The following is a 19062-nucleotide window of genomic DNA, read 5'->3' as shown; positions in this document are numbered from 1 at the left end:
ATTTTGATTTGATTTGATTGTCCATCCGCGATCTGCATCTACCGATCAATGATTAATTCAGTCATCAAACAATTCAACTAGGCATTCATTCATTCATCACTCCATCCATCATGTTATCCATCTACCTATAAATTCATTCATCAATCCACCTCTTTACTGTCAATCCATCAATCTATTCATTAATCAATCAATCCTTTCATCAATCATCCATTCATACATTTATACATGGATAAATTAATCATTTTTATTTAATCAATCACGCTACATGTATATCCCAATAAATATATCGATCAATCCATCATTTAATCAATCACGCTACATGTATATCCCAATAAATATATCGATCAATCCATCTTTTCCTTGTTATTCAAACCTATTTTGCCGTTCTTCATATATGGTCAAGATTGACCTACTTTACTTTTAATTACATACGTTTAAGATTACTATAAATTTGTCCCAAGGGACTTACCATTACAAGCTTTGCTTTTTAATAAGTCCCTCACTTTCATTTTCACATGCTAACTGTAATCTATAATTTGTCTAATTATTAAAATGTGTTTGGAACAAAAAGAATTATATATACTCCGACTATTTCCTACGAATTTGTTAATTGATTATTGAAGTATTCTTATGACACTTATTCTGTTATGTACATTCATACATATGTATATATGTTTGTTATGTTTATTATCAGAAAATGGAAGTGAAATAAACTAAACTAAAACTGAAACTGGAAAAAAAAATTAATTCATGCACCCTTCAAATTAATTGATCTGTCTATCACTATCTATCAGCCCACTCTTCCATTAATAAATCTATCAATCAACCAATCTATTGTTTTATCATTAATAATTCATCAATGCGTTCAGTTCATTGATATATCTACACTTCCATCATTGTATAATTCGTTCATTTATCCATCATATATTTATTCTTCATGCAACCAAGCTCTACATAGAGACCAATCCATCCATGCATTCACTAATTCATTCATCCATCTATCTGTCAATCCTTTTATCTATTTTATTCATCAACCCATTAGTCCGTGTATTAATCAATCTATCAATACATCCATCCTTTTAATGATCTTTTCTTCCTCATCTTATATTTCATTCATCCACCAATCTATCCATCACTTATTCATTAATTCAAGTATCCAGCACCTCATTAATCCATCCAATAATCTATTAATCCACCCTTCCATTCATCTAAACAATCTATTTGTACATAAACCAATCTTTATTCGCATTAATTAATAAATCAACACAAAACTGGACTTCACTTGGCATACATTAGTGTTTAATTTCTCAGTAGTTTCATGTCATATTATTTATTTAATCCGAGAAGACAGGTGTAACACCAATATACACCAGTCAACAAGCATCAATACACCCAAGTAATTTCATTTCCCATTCCTCAAAAAACAAATTACTTTGCTTTTAACGTTTGATAATTATCTAGAGGAATTACAGAATTCTAAAGGGGTGGAGATATACTGCATCCAGTATTTTTAGAACAAACAAAAATAATAAAAATAGAGGGAAAAGTTGGCCTTGTTACGATTCATTTGTACATGCATGTCATTTGCCTAATAAACATAGAAACCAATGCATTATTCATGAACACTCCTTATATGGTCATATGCATATGCATGTTGGTTTCATGGGTGTGTGCGACATTCAAGCACAGTATGAACAAGAGAGGGAGCTTGACAACATGATGACACCTGATTTCAAGAGTTACAAATGTTGCCATCCATTTTAGAAATAAAATGACAAATGAAATCTATGTCAACATATATTTAATCAACAATTTAATGAGATAATAAAGGCCAGGGTATGATGTATTTTTAATAATGAATTTGTTATCAAACATTTAATCAAGAGGAGTCTAGTTAACTTTTTTTTTTCTCCAACAATAGGCATTGCCTAGATTGCATACAAATGTTATGGAGCGATTTCTTAATATTTTTATCACGGCAAGGTGGAAAGTGAAAATCTCCAACTGGCTGCTGGATAAAATCATAAATTTCAGGATGGAACAAATCTAACACATCTTCCCCCTCCCAAGATTACTGCCTATGCTAGACATGTCTCTAACTCACCACATCACCATGAGTGAATATTTCTGGTAGTTGAGGAGCATGGAGAACATATTTATTTGCAAAAATGATAAGCAATTGAACCTATTAGTGCCCTTGGTTTTCAGCATATCTTGCATAGGTAATGTCATTTCCCTATCAATATGGATTACAAGGGCTTTCAAATGGTTTATGTTGGATATATTTCAGATTTTCCAATGATGTAACATCATCTTTGAGGATTATTTCATTTTTTCTCTCAGAATTTATCAAAGTAATCTGATGAAAAAAGCAGATACTTCCCATCCTTTTTCTAGGGATGAGCCTGTCTTTACTATAACATAATAATATATTGTTTGCACCATTAACTTAGTGAGCAAATCTGATGTAGATTACAAATTTCAACTTATTCAGCATTCAGAAGTTGTTACAATTACGATTTGGCTGTGCAATATTGGTATCAGCATGGGCAAATACAAAAAATATTGTCATGATGTACTTGGAAAATTTCTGATTAAATTAACCACATAAGTATCCGCTTATATATATAATAAAGTGCCAGTCTTTACTACATATTTCAAAACAAAATGCATAAATTCAGTTAACTGCAAAGGTAGAATCCGCAAAGTTTTTAATTGTTTGAAAGATTTGTATAGCATGGTATTCCTGTTAATAGCAACTGGTTAGGATTTAAATGGCCAAAATTCTGAATAGTAGTCATACCATCAAGAGAGAGGGGGGGGGGGGGGAGAAAGCCAGAGAAAGAATAAGAGAACAAGAGAAAGAGACAGACAGAGATACAGACAATGAGGAAGGAAGAAGGGAGACAGCACAAGATCCTTCAAACTAATAATACCAATGGCCATATTCCCAATTGGGATTATGTGTTTAAATGATTATCAGATCTCTTCCCTCTACCAAAGGATATAAGATTGACGCAAAAGGCCCATAACTAGACTCTACATCAATTTCTGATTTTTTTTGTTTAACCTTAAACACATTTTAAACGGGAAAACATCTCCTTCAAACCTGTATATTATTAATCTCTTCCATACGAGTGAGTTCAACATTGGTGATTTAATCACACACATAATGAAGTATCAAAAGAACAATATAAGTTTTTCACACTATTTACAAATACTCTTAACAATCTTCTTATCCAAGTAGTTTTCCAACTTCTCCAGTATAAATCAATTTTCAGATATTTACTTGAGAAACCTTTATCAGAGATTCTTAGTTTGATTTCAATATGTTAGCCTCAAAATTTCAATGTAAGGTATGTGCAATAAAGAAAATTGTATAATGAGCATATTTTTCATTAAAGGAAATTTGATAAACAGTTATAAAACAGGCAATTATATCAACTATTTCATTTGCTAACCACTTTATTTCTCTATTCTTACTTTATGGAATCGTCAAAATATCACAAATAGGACTTTCTGAAAACAGGAAGTCATTCAAAATATGCTAATGATCAAATCAAGCACCTTGTTTTCCAACAAAAGTGAATGAGAGAGGGAGATAAAGCTATGAGAAAGAGATGAAGTATTGTGGGGCAAAAGCACAATCAAAGCACTTTACATTAGTTATTATTATTATTATAACTTCATAGGAAGACAAATGGCTAATTAATCACTGCAGCTGAGCCTGTATTATTTGCTTTATATCTACGAGCTTTCAAACAGGATAAAACTGTACTTTATTTTCAGCTTTTGCCATTTCCATTACATAGAGGATTTATATTCTCATCTATGGGTTATATGTGAATACTGTTTTTTTTTTTTAATTCATTGAAAAGCTATGCAATTCATATTCTTAGGCAAGGGAGTTTATAGTTTGCAGACTCAAATCATATAAGTTTGGAAATATAGCCCTTAAAAAGTGAAACATCTCATGTTTTATTCTAAAAAGATTACCAGATTGCCACAAATTTTGTGTACTAATTTTAATCAAAATTTTGATTGGTATCAAAACTCAGATGTGGAAAAACCACAGCCATTAGAACATTTTGAAATATTGTTAAATGACCTGTCCCATAGAATAGCTGTTTATTATGGTTTTCACATTTTCAACCTGAATATAATAATTTGTTTATATCGATACAAACAATATTTTGTCAACAGGTTTCCACTGAATTTTTATATATATCTTTTAATTTCAAATTTTTCATTAATTTATTACCCCATATTGTGCTACTGGTCCATTAACAAATGGCATTAACAAATATTAATTCTGTAAATTTTCATATCAAATTTCACAAATTCTTGTGAATTTGATTATTTCTCAACAGTGAGAATCCAATTTGGTGGATTCACAATATGGTGTGCCACCATTTGGTTGCAGAGGTCAGGCTGAAATTTGCAATGCCTCATGGGAAAAAATGACATTGACATTTAATAATGACATTAATCTCTGTAGCTGTGATGCGCGCTGCATGCATGTCCGCGTCATTCTTTGCGAAATTTAGACTGTTTTCCGTGAATTCTTCCTCTGCTCTTGCCAAGGTTCTCATTTGACACAGTCAGATTACAGTACACCATCGCTATGCGTTGCCTGCGATGTCCTCCCCACAGTTAGAAATTGGCCCGTCCCCTGCAAAGTGGGCGGGGCCGTATTGGGAATCTACCAAATTATTATGTTTTTCTGTTGTATTATCAAACACAAGAGGAAGCTACAAAAAAATGCCCGAGGTGGTACGGGCACATATGCCGTATGTCACAAAACCGCTTTCCAGTTCAGGCGTACAGAAATGACTTTGACAAGGGGAGACCACCAGGACGTCCCCCTTCCAGATGGAGGGACCAAGTCAGACAAGATGTGGATCTCCCTCTACTGGATGCTGAAGACCTAGCCCAGGGTAGAACTGAATGGAAAAGGATCATCCGTAGGAGAGCGAAGGGACACACCGTTCTATGCACCTAAGTCAGTCAGCTAGGACTGTCATATCTCACAGACAAGTGTGGTTTATAAGAACTCATTATCATTATTACTATTAACATTACATATGCAACATAAATTAAGCCATGAAACAAACATACTTCCAATCAATGATAAGAAAGCCAACATTGAATGAAAGATAACAGGGCTAAAATCAAAATAGGCACTGTCAATAAGAAAAAAAATACAACAAAAATAAAGTCAAATATAAGGTAAGAGAAATATTCATATATTCAAAAGAACAAGAAAAAGGGGACTTTATGGGAGAGAAACATGTTGGTTACGATTTATCATGGTGTATCTTCACTTTGTTAATAACAAATTCTTATAATAAAATAGCATGACCATAACTATGCACAATTCTATCCATATCAATGGTTTAGAGACTTAAATTAATAACTTGGTGCATCTTCCATCGAGGCTGGTAGCACTTTAGCCACATGCTCTGCGCTTCATCACCCCAATAATGTCTCAAGTTATTCATCATCTAGGTCCAAAATAGAAAAGCCTATTGATTCTATCGGGGGAAAGATTTTTCCTATAATGATGTTAGACTGATGACAGGAATACATTACTGTTGATGTCAGGAGACGGCAATCCTAACAAAGAATGAGGGGTTTCGATCCTGGGTGGTTTGATGAGAAGAGATCAGTCGATGGGGCCTTTCCGACAACCCAATCTACCTTCCCAGAATATCACAGAACATATGTAGTCATAAAAATACAATGTCTCATGTCCTACTGTGTACAACAGTTGTAGCGCAAGAGTTCAATTGAGGCAAGATTGTTGTAATTCAAGCCATCTTGTTGCCCACTGACTGTTGTAGAGATGCTAGTTGTACCGTCCACCTGTCTAGTGCATGGTAGCGTGCTGTGTCTTTTGATTTTTGATCTAATTCCAATAGTTGGTTGACCTGGTCTATCCTCCCGCATATTGTACTGAAAGGTCAAAGGTTACAAGATATGTATATATTACAACTGGATTCATAAAATGATGATTTCAAATGAAAAAAAAAAATCTAAATCACTGAAAAGTTACATTTTGATTTATGGTAATTTTACTTTTTGTGTTAAATGTATATAGCTCTCTGCACACACTTTTTTTTTGCAAACCACACCTGAAAATTTGTATTTGATTTTTGTAAAAATAGAAATATGCAGAAAAAACTTTCACATCTGACCAAACTCTTCTTTTGTGACATACCTATCTCACATTTTGTACATTCATAAAGTCTTATCATGAACTTATGACTCTGTTTGATTATTTTAGGACTCATGTAGCGATTATTAGAAAACTGAGATTCATCATCAATTATGCAAAAATAACATAAAATAGATAATTGTGTCATGTATCAGTACTTACTTATCTAATATACACTGAACTAGTAAGCTTTCAACTTCTGCTACATCTATGTTAAGTTCCTGTACAAAATATAAGAGTGAGGAAAGGATATATAGTACGAGTAGCGTTAAAATACCATCAATGAATTGAAACAGAATATCTATAACAGATGAATATGCAACATTTATTGTGCTCACATTCATTCAATATATTTTTTTCAGGAGGGGAGGGGGTGGGGTTGAGGGTTGGGGAAACTGAACTTAGGTAATACATTGGCATTTCTCTCAATATTTTGGTTACATATTTACTGTAAATTGTAGAGGCTTGCCTTTTGCTAGAAAGCCAATTGTAACAGTGAGTAAAAAGAAGCAAAAATATTTTCCAATGAAACACAAGGATAAGTAGGCCTATGACAATAACGACAAATAGAGGGGCAACATAATACATCCAACACCAATTCATAAGGAATAATGAGTTTGATAATGAAAACAATTCATATAAATGTCAGTTCATTTTGTAGAGACAGATAGATTGAGAGAGATGCAGATAGAGATAAAGTAAGGAATAAGAGAAAGAGAGAAATGTAGTGACAAAGAAAGGGAGGGAAGCGAGAGAGATAAAAGAAGTAATGACAAGATTAAGACAAAAATCATCATCTTTCTACTTTTATTGAGGACTTACTCTTGAAATGAAAGGAATATGGATTCTTGTGTAAGGTTTGATGAGTTTGATTAAGACTTGTGTCCTGATATTCCTCAGTAGATCTAAATACAACAGATAAAAGTAAGAAATATTTAATAAGTATATGAAACTAACAACTGAAAAACATTCCATGAAGACCTTGTCTGTGATTGACAAGACTGCTCTAGCCAATCAGATGCCAGGATTTCAGTAGGGTATAACAGTTGCAAGTGAAAAATCCCAGACAAGGCCCTTCATGAAATGTCCCCACATACAAGTAATGTTAAGTCATCAATGTAAAATAGAATTGCAGCAATATTTTGCTTGGTACATTTCTAAAATAGCAACAATTTTGTCTCTTACTTTCTCTAGTAATGTAGAAAAATAAGGAAGACTCGGTAAAATACGTAGTTTTATTTGATTTTCTGAGAAAAAGTAATCCTTTAACTTTACAGTGGAAAACATGGACAAACTTTCAGCATTGAAAAAAAGCCAAAATAACTTTATTGGTATAATTTAGAGTCTATATGTAAAGTTTTTTTTATAAACACAAACAATGTGGATTATACTTGGGTATCATCTAGCATTGACCACTGAAATTATTTCCAACAGTTGATTTATTGTGAAATCATTAATAGGATATGAATCGCAAATGAAATAATAAAAAAAGTGACACACCCTTATGGGGGGATTTACCAAAGCAATAAATAAGACTTTCAATTAGTCATAGTGTAATAAAAACAAATCGGACACTTAAAAGCTTTGAGGTCTTTGTCGAAAGTACTGAACCAGTGCAGCAGTTCATAATAAAGGACAAGTCCACCCCAATAAAAAGTTGATTCCAATAAAAAGAGAAAAATCCAACAAGCATAACACTGAAAATGTTATCAAAATCGGATGTAAAATAAGAAAGTTATGACATTTTAAATTTTGCTTAATTTCACAAAACAATTATATTCAGGTCCTTGTCGGTATGCAAATGAGGAGACTGATGACATCACTCACTCACTATTTCTTTTGTATTTTATAATATGAAATATTCCTCCCTGAACATGTGCAATTAGCATTATTTAATATCATATGGTTCCATCAAGTTGGTCATTATTGTCAAATCTGTAAAAAAAAATGAAATATTGTTTAACTCAAACTATAAAACACAAAAGAAATAGTGAGTGAGGGACATCATCGACCGTCTCATTTGCATGTCATTGAGTTGTGCATATCACTGTTTCGTGAAAAATAAGGGAAACTTTAAAATGTCATAACTTTCTTATTTTACATCCGATTTTGATGAAATTTTCAGCATAATGCTTTCTTTCAATTTTCTCTATTTATTCAAATCAACATTTTTCTCAGATGGACTTGACCTTTAAGTTTCAAAGCTGTAGAAAACTTGCAATTATGTCATAAGTCCAGTCAAGGATTAAACTGCCGTTTTGGTTCACCAATTTTTGACAGAGACTTCTTGGTTATTCATTTTCATCAAGGGCATTTGACAATACATTTCCTATGTTCTTGAATTCACCATACATCGATGTGTGAAACTCCCTATTATCAATATACAGTGCGTCCCACAATAAACGAAACCGAGATTTATCGATGATTTATCATAACTTAATCGCAAATACAATAAACAAATGACCTATCATTTTAAAGCTTAGAATCTCCTCTTTCATCTGAAATTACTTAAATTATTTCTCATTCACGCATGAGTGGGCAAAAACAATTTGAAGAGGGGATACCAAAAAGTCATTTGGCGGGCTGTATCTGGGTTTCAAAAAGAAAACCACATTTTTAAAAAGTTCAATATCTGCTCTTTAATTTGATACCTCAATTACAGAAAATGGTCAAGAAATAACACAGTTCTGGTTATTTGAAATAAGGCTTGAATTTCAATAATTTCATAAAATGAAGAGGTTTTACAGGCGAGCGTTCAAACTCACTCGACACTCCGTTTTGTTAACGATCAGCCATGCATTTAGTCTTTTGCTAGCCGTGTGATAGCTTCTGTGGGATACCGGTGAAAACACGTTTATTTAATGAAATTATGGAAATACAAGCATTGTTTCGAGGGAACATAACTTTTTTACTTCTTGACCATTTTTTGTGATTAAGGTATCAAATAAAAGAGCAGATATTGAACTTTTTAGGCATGTGATTTTCTTTTTGAAATTCAGATACCCCCCGCCAAATGAGTTTTTGGCATCCTTTCTTCGAATTGTTTTTGCTCAATCATGCGTGAATGAGGAATAATCTAATACCAGATGAAAGAGGAGATTCTAAGCTTTACATTGGTAGGTCATTTGTCTATTTTATTTATGATTAAGTTATGATAAATCATCGCTAAATCTCGGTTTCGTTTTTTCTGGGACGCACTGTATTGATACCAAGTCGGGACTGGATTCCCTAGAAGACTAATCTCCCAGGATGCTATTCTTGCATTAAAAAAAAACCATGGGGAACATCTCCACTGGACAGGCACTGTTATCAAATGACAATTCCTTCATGGATAATTGGATAGCAAATGGGGGGGGGGGTTAACAAGCATTCAAACACTATCAATAAAGTCTGAACTATAATTTACCTTCTATGTGCTCTCTTATAAAGGGATCATCCATGATGTTCCGTCTGTTATTCTTTAAGATCTTCTCAAACTCATTGATATCGTTATTCTGATAGGCACTGACTAGATTCGTCATTGCTAGGATCTCAGGATCATTCTTGTACGGTTTAGCCTGGCAACAGAAAAAAAAAATGTTTTAACATGAATGACTCCATTTACATAGAACAACGAAGACAGTGAGCAGTTATTATTGTTCAAAATAAAATAATCACACCAATAACAACATCTTTCTGATTTGGTTGACAATATTGTAAAATGTAAATCTCAGTAATCCTAAGCAATACCGTACTTAATTCTGGACTGATCTTCCATCTATATATCGATTTTTTTTTTTCAAAGTCTATCATAATCACTATTTACACATCTAAAATTCAATGTTGGACACAAACGCAAAATAAAAATTGTGAACACAATCATGAATATTTTGAATATGTGTACAATCAAGATAAACTTTGCTTAAAAAGCTAAAATGTTGGCTTGTAGTCAATCAAAAATCTGCATTAGTATAGAGAACCAAAGTCAGTTGCCATGGTGGGCTGGTTCTAAACAGAGTCGAAGCTGACGATCGTCTGTACACATTTGTATGACTTTGGCTTGTCTGAAAAATAGGTTGCAAGCAATTGAATTCCAATAGCAGCCATTTTCTCCTATGAGAAACACGCTCTGTGTACAATCAAGATAAACTTTGCTTAAAAAGCTAAAATGTTGGCTTGTAGTCAATCCAAAATCTGCATTAGTATAGAGAAACAAAGTCAGTTGCCATGGTGGGCTGGTTCTAAACAGAGTCGAAGCTGACGATCGTCTGTACACATTTGTATGACTTTGGCTTGTCTGAAAAATAGGTTGCAAGCAATTAAATTCCAATAGCAGCCATTTTCTCCTATGAGAAACACGCTCTCGTTCGGCGGGTTCATTTGTTAAGAACCAGGCCGTCATGACACCATGGCAACTCACGTCATCACTTCCGTACTCTACAGTAATCAATTATCTCACAGTTCAAATGCTTTAAACTTTTTAATTTTCTATCGTAATTTATTTCATTCTACAAAGATATGCTTCAAAATGTTCCGTCCGTCCGTCCATCCATTCACGGGTTGAATTACCCTTCACCCCAAGATTAAAAAAAGAAGCATATGTACACACCTCTTGTGATTCAAACGGGTTGATATCTGATTTCATGAGCATGTTTGCTAAGACCAAGTACTTGAGACATGTTGTTCTCCTAGGACTACCTGATTCATCATAGTTCTTGAAAGCCTCAAAGAAGTCTGTATGTGCCTTTTCGTATTCACACTCACGCAGATGCATCTTACCGCCACATTCTGTAGGTTCAATGGTTTATATATCAAAACATAAGGGAGAAAACAAATCCGTCATACTCTGGTGTTCATTCTCAGGGGGGGGGGGGCTGAAGCCCCCCCCACTTTTTTCCAAAACCGTGTACAAAAACGTAAAAATGACCATAGGATTGTGATTTTTTGCATGGTCAGCCCCCCCCCTTTGAAAACCGTTCCGCGGCCCCTGATTCTAACCATCATCTCTTGACCTACAGTGGTGCTCAAAAGTTAGTGAACCCCACCAGAAAATGAACATATTTAAAGTGTTCCAAGTTCTGCCATCTTTTAGATATTGAATTGTGAACTTCATGTGAAGTCAGGTGATAAAAGGTTGCATTCAATAAAGTTTGTTTCTCTGGGCTTGCCGAACATTGTAGTGTTGTTGTCTACATTCACCACTCAGCATAAAGCAGTGCATTTTGTATACAAGTCATCAAAGCTCCTTGCAAATTGTAAATTTATCCATGAATCTTGGAATGACAAGAATATTTTCTTACAAATGTTCTAATTGTCATCAGAACAGGCTGATATTATTGAATTGTGTCTGGTCTGGCTGGTGAAAATATATGGCTATACATACCAACACCCATAGGTGTTTGGCATAAACTGGTAGAAACAGTTCTATGAATTAGACCTTACAAAAGCTATACACGATAACTACTGACTATGGCTAATCATGCCAAGATGTCAGATGATCAGTGACACAGCGAATTGATGATAGTCTACTTTTGTCATCATGTTTAAGCTTTAATTTTACTTTAAAATGTTTTTTTTTAATTATTTTGGTTCATGTTAACTCTTTAACGGTGGCCACGCCAGTAGGCTCTTAGCTTTTTTTATAAGCTCTTTTCCAATTCCCCATTTACTATGTTGTGATTATAATCAAAATGAATTCAGATATTTACTTGTAATGTATGGATGAAATAAATGGAACAAATGAAATTAATAAAATGTACAGATATCAACACTAAATTTAAAATGAGGAAACTCATATTTCCATTGTATCGGTATATTTCCATTGTATCGGTGTATCTGTGGTAAAGGATGACATTGATGCTTTACGAGATACTATTTATTTCTTTTTTTACATGTTTTAATTCCTGAGTTTCAGAAACATAATCATGAAAAGAAACCACAATGAACCTACCTCTGATAACACCCATGATAAGTGGATGAGGTATTGCAGACTTGATTTGTAGAGATTGCTCATACAAAGCTTTCAGTTTCTTGTTGTTCTTCTGTGATGTGTACATCTGAATCTCAAGTGCGTAGATTTCTAAAAGTTGGGTACCCTTTTTGAGATCGTCTGTGCCATCTTGGTTCTATACATCATTCATTAACAAGAAATATTTATATTTTAGTGAACATGAGATAAAATTATTCATTACCTCCTGCCCTATGAAATTACATTACTTTAATGCGGTGGGGCTATATGATATAATAATATCTGATCATCGAAAATTTGATTTAAAAATCTGACTGAAACAATAACATTATTCACGTAACGGTTTCTTTACGCAGCACTACACTTCAAGATTTTCCATCTTTTCAATTTTTTAATATCATTCTAACAAGGTGTTACATAATGGCTTTCATATAAGTATATGAAAAACAAAAAAAATATTTCTGCTAAAGTGTAAAAAGTTTGTGTGTAGTCCCTGTTTTCTAATTACATGTAATTTCTTGAATGGTTCAGATTCTCCCAGAAGACATTTGGTGTCCAAAAATTCTCTGGTGCATTGGAGACATCTTTACATTTACAGTTTTCTATACAGATTCAACCATAGGTACCTTAATTTGAGGGACAAAAAAACAACAAAAAAAGTTTCGGGAAATGCCCTACAATCGGGAATGAATATACATGGTAAACATATATGGCTAGAAAAAAAAGGGGTACTCACTTTACATGACTGGTGTAACTGTTTTAAGATCTTTGCTAGCTTGTTGAATTCTTCTCTGTCATAGTACAGTTTTCCAAGCTACAAAAGAAAGAAAGTATGTTGATGATGAGGTATATTTACCATTCCATGAAAATTTCATTGATCAGAAGACTAAGGAAGACGTTAGAGAAATAATACAAAATTGAAACAGCAATGAATGTGATCAAAGCTTAACATAAATATCACTTTCTAGAAGTAGTAATATAAAAGAAACATGTTTCATGCTCCTATTGAGCTTCTAATATAAAAAACTCTGAATGTTCAAATGAGTTTGTATTGGGCATCATCAAGTGAAAATTTGAAATTTCATGTTCACTTTTCAGAAACATTAATGCAAAGATTAAATTTCGGAAATGTTTTTTTTTATTTATCTCATCCAATGGCAGTAATGAATATATGATTTATTACTAATGGGGCTACACTGCTGAAATAAAAAAATTAACAAATTAAAAAAAAAAAAAAAATATATATTTGAATACTGGTAAATAACAATTATAGACTAGTCTACTTAGTTTGAATTCGGAAGAGCTGAATTACCTTTGTATTTGTTTTGAACCATAACCTGTCATTCTTGGCATCCTTAAGGGCCATGAGGGTCGTCTCGTAGAATTCTTGAAGCAGTTGCATGTTCTTGGAAGTAGAGATGTAGTCTAAGATGCTATTAATAGACTTCTCGGAGTAGTTTCTCGTTACTGCACTCTGTGGTAATGCAGAGGTGGTGAAAGTGTAATACATTTTGTCAGGGAGTGATTCACTATCAGGTAAAATAAATATTATGCAGAGATAATGTTAATTCTCTGAAATTTGATTGGTATGATTACCGTATAAAGTTTCTAACAATTCATTTTAGCTCTTAGTGAATCACATCCTGGTGTATATCATACATGAAACCAGAAAAAGAAATTGAATCTCTGGATTTTTAGCCTAGTATTCTATAAACTAATTTTGGAGGAATGAGAAATTGGATTAATTGTAATTGATCACAACTTCTTCTCATAAGATGGAAAGGATGATATATTTTTCACAAAGTTTTGATATGAATTTAAACTTAACTATGGCAGGCATGTCACACCATAGTTTGGTATGATCATTCCCCAATCCTAGCACTGATCTTTCAATGGAAGTACTTGTTGAAGAAATTAATTCATTTGAAAAGATTTATGGTAACAGCAACAGTTCAAATGAAATACAGTCTATGTTATGAGGAAAATTCAGTCAGTTTTAGTCTAAGTTCACCCCTACTCTTAGGCACTGTTAATAAATAGATATACACAATATTTACCATTAATTGTAATTTATATTCATAATCAAGAATAGAATATCAAATTAAAATCAATTGTAAAATTGGTTGCATCTGTTATGATATCTACACGTACAGGACAATGGTCACTCAATTGCAATGTGATACAATGTATGAAGTAACAGGAACCGTTTGCCATTTAAATACTTACTGGGTGCACGCCAAAGATAAATTTACACAAAATTGAACTTTTTGCAGGAACCCTTAGGTCGCTTATGTATCACATAGGTATTGGTGTCTGCAGTCAGGTTTTGACTCATAAATGTTAAGGATATCAAACAGTCGTTATAGGAATAATCGTGTAACATGCTCATTGTACAAGGAAATATAGCATCAAAATCCATGGAGCATTAGTTAACGAACTGATACTTGTTATAATTTTAATATGAATAATTTCCTGAGCTAACCTTGTTCCTGTAAGCAGACATTTGTTTTACACTTCCCCGGACTAGTAGACAATGTTCACTGAACAGATTTGGACCTTACCCAGAGATCAAACATGTCAGTTTAGGATGAGAATCTTTCAAAAGGATATCTACACAAATTTTACATCTTTAGCCTGCTGGGAGAGATATTAAAAAAAATCCAAATGCCATATGGAGTTATGAAGAATAGAATAGTTTTTTTTATTACCTTGATGTATGTTAATAGTAGCTTGTATTTTGTCATCATTTCATCATAGTTTCCCTGTAACAGCAATAAAGAGAACATATATACATCATAAACAGCAGAGTCACTGATAAAAAAATATATTGACCAAAAGGAGTGTCATTCTTGATTGATAATACAGCCTTGTTGAGTGAAAGCTTGACTATAAAATGTATGCATGTTGATTGCTACAGTCTGGATGTATCATCGATAGGACAAACCAGACCTTAAGCTTAATAGTTGTCTAGAAAAAAAGAGAAAGAACTGATATGAAAAACATTAGATCATATTCATACAAAAAATAATGAGTACAAACAATAAGCTTTTGCTACATTGTGTACATGTAGCTACAAAGTGGCACTAATCAACATGAAAAAAAAAACAGAACCTGCCCATTTTGAGCTTCAGACATTAAAAAGACACAAATAACATGAAAAAAACACATCACAGTACGTAAGAGAACACCAACAATATAATGTTCAGATTTTATCACAGTTTCGGCAGTGAAGATAAATGTGACTTAACATACTATGCAGGTTAAGGGAAAAAGTCATGGCCCTTGCCCCTATAACTATCTTCATGCAATAAAAGATTGTCTTGGCACCTTGATGAAATAGAATAGGTTTACAATTATTAAAAGTATTTCAAATTAATATAGATCTTGAGTTTCCTCACCAGCTGAAAATTAATCTTGATCATCTGTTTAAGTGCCTTGAATCCCCAATCTCCTTTCTCATCTTCAAGGTCCAACACCTAAAACAAAATATTAAAACATTGAATGAGAAAAAAACATCAAGATAATTAAAATCATATGTTACAAAAGAGAAAATGATACAAATATTTCCCCAAAAGTTGCTTAAAATTCACATTTCACATCTTGACATCCAAGATATATTATCCATATTTCCTTGAAAGTACATGTATACTGAATTGGTTGAAAAATCCCACAGAAATTCATTACATTCTCCTCTTTCTTGACCTTGACAGAATGATTTCTGGAAAATTGAGTTGATTTTAAACATACGGTACGTATATAGGGGCAAGATCACAATCTGGCATTCCATTTTATATTTCTTATGCCTGTGGATAGTCCAATAATAATTGTTGGAATCCTAGATGTTTTAGAACCCCTTTTGTTAAATTGAAGAAGAAAATCTAAATGGATATCAGATGTAGTTGTAGGGCATTGCAGATATTAAGCAAGAGTTCACTCAACCTAAAACTCCATCTTCCTCTGAATTCCAAGCAGGTGGAGTATGTATGTGTCAGATACACTTTTAGAGATCGTATGCCTAAAGGAAGAAGTCTTGATGGTAATTGGTATGGTGGTTCACTTTTGAGACATGAATTTTCTATTGTAAATATCATGATGTATGAATGGCAGTAGAGTCTGTAACACTCAGGTGCTTCCTGTCTGATCTAAAAGTCCACAAGTTCAGCACAGTAGCTCGAAAGGTGATATCGATCTTAAATTTTAGACAAAGTTACTAACTTCCTTTAAAACAAAATGGGCTTCATCAAGAGCAGAATTACTACGATTTACTTGGATTTATTTAGATGCACCCTCATTCATCCTTTATCCTTGGTAAGGTCTGCACTCAAAGAGGATGTTTGTGCTATAATTCTTCATGTCCTTCTGTAATTTGAACCCATTTCGCTTATCACAGCTAATCAATGAAAAATCAAGGTTTCTGAAGTAGAAGCTGTTAGATGTTTCAGGACATATTTTTAATAACATAAAAAAGGAAAGCTCTGATAATCAACTTAGGAGACTTACCTTTTGAAAACTTTCTAGTGCTGACTTTGGATCATCTTCCTTCAATGCCTTGGAGTTGTAGTACTGGTTCTCGAGGTCTACATCTGGCTCAGAGTTGGTATCTTCTGAATATTCCTGTAAAAATAAAGTTTAAAGATTACCTCAAGTTACTGACATGCAATTTTAATGTAAATGGAGGAAGCCAAGGCTTCTAGCATTTGAAGAAACCAAAGTCCCTGATTTTCCCCTGAAGAAATCTCAAAATTCCATGATTACTATTTCAACTCAAAGCAAAGGGTGCTACTCCATTTTGGCATTTTAATGTACAGAAACAGAATCATGTTCAAAGTTTGAGGCATTATTAGGATATGTACTGCAGTCTAAGAAGCTACACTAAAAAAAAAAAAAAAAAAAAAAAAAAAAAAAAAAAAAAAAAACAACATAGCTACTAGCTAGTCATCCAATGGATGTTGTTTTAATGCAACAAAAATTACAAAATACAACAGTCTGACTACTTTTGATTTTGGGGCCATTCAGAATTCCCTGATGTCTTCCTTGATAATTTGTGGCATTTTTATCAGTTCCCCCCAACTGGAAAAAATTTGAATAATTTTCTGATTGGCTGCCGCTTGGAAGCCTGGAAGACGTACCTAAAACTTTGTTATGCTACTTGGACTGAACATGTATGGAAGTGAAGTGACTGGATAAAAATGCCCTTAACGACTTCCATACATGTACATGTAGGAGAGACATCAAATCATGAAAATATCAAGTCTCATTTGAATGTGCGCGTTGAAAGAAGATCATTGGTGTCATCAGTCAGACCTGGTGGGTGTATAATTTATTCACGACTGGATCACGTTCTTAGGTACCAAATTCACTATACCTGTACCGTGTGAGTCAAGAAAAACTTGACACCTCATAAATCCCCAATTTAAGGAAAAAATATAACATGAGCACATAATCATTATAAATGACAGGAAAGAGTATCTTCTCCTGAATAATTTGATACCATATGTAGCATGTCTTCACGCTTGAATAATCGGTAGGTATTCTTTGCAGTGATGTAATTTTGACTTGCACCAAAGTAAGGCATGACTCCAATTAATGAATCCAGATGTCAATGATGTCATAATCCTATGGGTTGCAATCCATTGCAAAACTCCTTTTCAATAATTAACATTAGAACACTAGCTGTATGTGTTGTGATATTTATCGCAAACATATTTTGTATTTCGCAAGCATTCTTTTTTTCACAAGGTTTTTGACAACTCAAAATATTGCATAAAAACTATAGATAACTTGGAAAGTGACCATAATACATCCATCTTAATAAGATTTTTCCACTTGCATGCTTTAATAATAGTAAATTGGTTCCTACTATACATGCTATAGCAAAAACATGTTTAATGCTTGTTCATGTTTACTTAAAATTGGAAATATGTAACACAGAATTATTACTTGTTTTATTCTTTAGAATAAAGCAAGTGATATTGCACTTGAGGATCATCAATTGATATGATCTCGTTTGACCTGATGTTTCAATAGTACGCATAATGCAGATGTCACAAAACCTTTATCATTGATGATAAGATTTCTGCATTATATCAGTATTGTTCACATTTATTATATTGTCTTTAATACGTCTCTATACAAAAATAGTATATGCTCCGAATGTATATTTTGTTTTCCGGGCATTAAGCTTCCACCAATTATCTTTATACTAAGTTTATGGTGCAGTTTAAGATAAGGATTATCCAGTATGGTAGCTTCAAATCATTTTCATTTGAGCTGTATTAGCACAACATACTTACCTGTTTATGGGTCTTACATACTTTTTACAATCAAATAATAGCTTTTTTCATCAGTGTTATCTGGTCATCGCAGTATTTTTCCTGCTGACTTTTTATTAATGCACATGCTGAATTCCTGCATACATTAACTGGTAATGAACATGGATAATGAACCTTTTCGTACTTGTGATCGGTTCTTCTTTTTAATTTTTTTTTCTACATTCTTCTTCGTTATATTCAGATCCTTTACATCTGCCATTTTTTGTTATACGTATTCATGATACACATTGCAAGCACCGTGTGTTGCTGGGTTGAGTGAATCTTAATGTTTGCCCGACCTAGTGTTTGTGCCCGCGTTTGCATTTGGACCGTTTGGATTTTGGAAGGGTTTTGTAAAAAAAAAGAAAAGAAAAGAAAATCAACACATTGTGAAAGTGGTTCATTAGATTCCTATTGCTGAAGTTTTTATTTATTATTTTAAAGCAGATGTGCCTACAAAATGTAAAATCGTCTACTGGCCTGGTAAACATACCTGGCCCAGGCTACTCTTAGTAAACCCAATTTTATCTTGATGTGTATAAAACATTAGTAAAGCAGTTATGTCACGCTGATTTGTTTTTAGTCAA

The 19062-nt window shown here is 33.2% G+C and overlaps 1 protein-coding gene across 2 annotated transcripts; it reads right to left on the bottom strand.

Moving 5' to 3' along the window:
- Window positions 1-1277: 1277 nt before the first annotated feature.
- On the bottom strand, window positions 1278-16774 carry LOC129262226 (COP9 signalosome complex subunit 2). Of its 2 annotated transcripts, XR_010293706.1 has the most exons (12): window positions 16665-16774; window positions 15563-15640; window positions 14873-14926; window positions 13477-13638; window positions 12901-12978; window positions 12147-12321; window positions 10806-10984; window positions 9624-9774; window positions 7040-7122; window positions 6380-6438; window positions 3517-5955; window positions 1278-2618 (listed from the first exon to the last, which is right to left on the bottom strand). XR_010293706.1 is itself a non-coding variant. In XM_054900311.2 (11 exons), exons 2-11 carry the CDS (start codon window positions 15584-15586, stop codon window positions 5811-5813), a joined length of 1110 nt encoding a protein of 369 aa, XP_054756286.1. In that variant the 5' UTR covers window positions 15587-15640; window positions 16665-16774; the 3' UTR covers window positions 1278-5810. The 2 variants fall into 2 exon arrangements, 1 of the variants encoding a protein (XP_054756286.1); XM_054900311.2 differs by having other exon boundaries at window positions 1278-5955.
- Between the last annotated feature and the right edge of the window lie 2288 nt (window positions 16775-19062).

The sequence above is a fragment of the Lytechinus pictus genome, chromosome 5, assembly GCF_037042905.1.
Source record: "Lytechinus pictus isolate F3 Inbred chromosome 5, Lp3.0, whole genome shotgun sequence".
NCBI lineage: Eukaryota > Metazoa > Echinodermata > Echinoidea > Temnopleuroida > Toxopneustidae > Lytechinus > Lytechinus pictus.
This window is presented reverse-complemented; position numbering and strand designations above follow the sequence as displayed.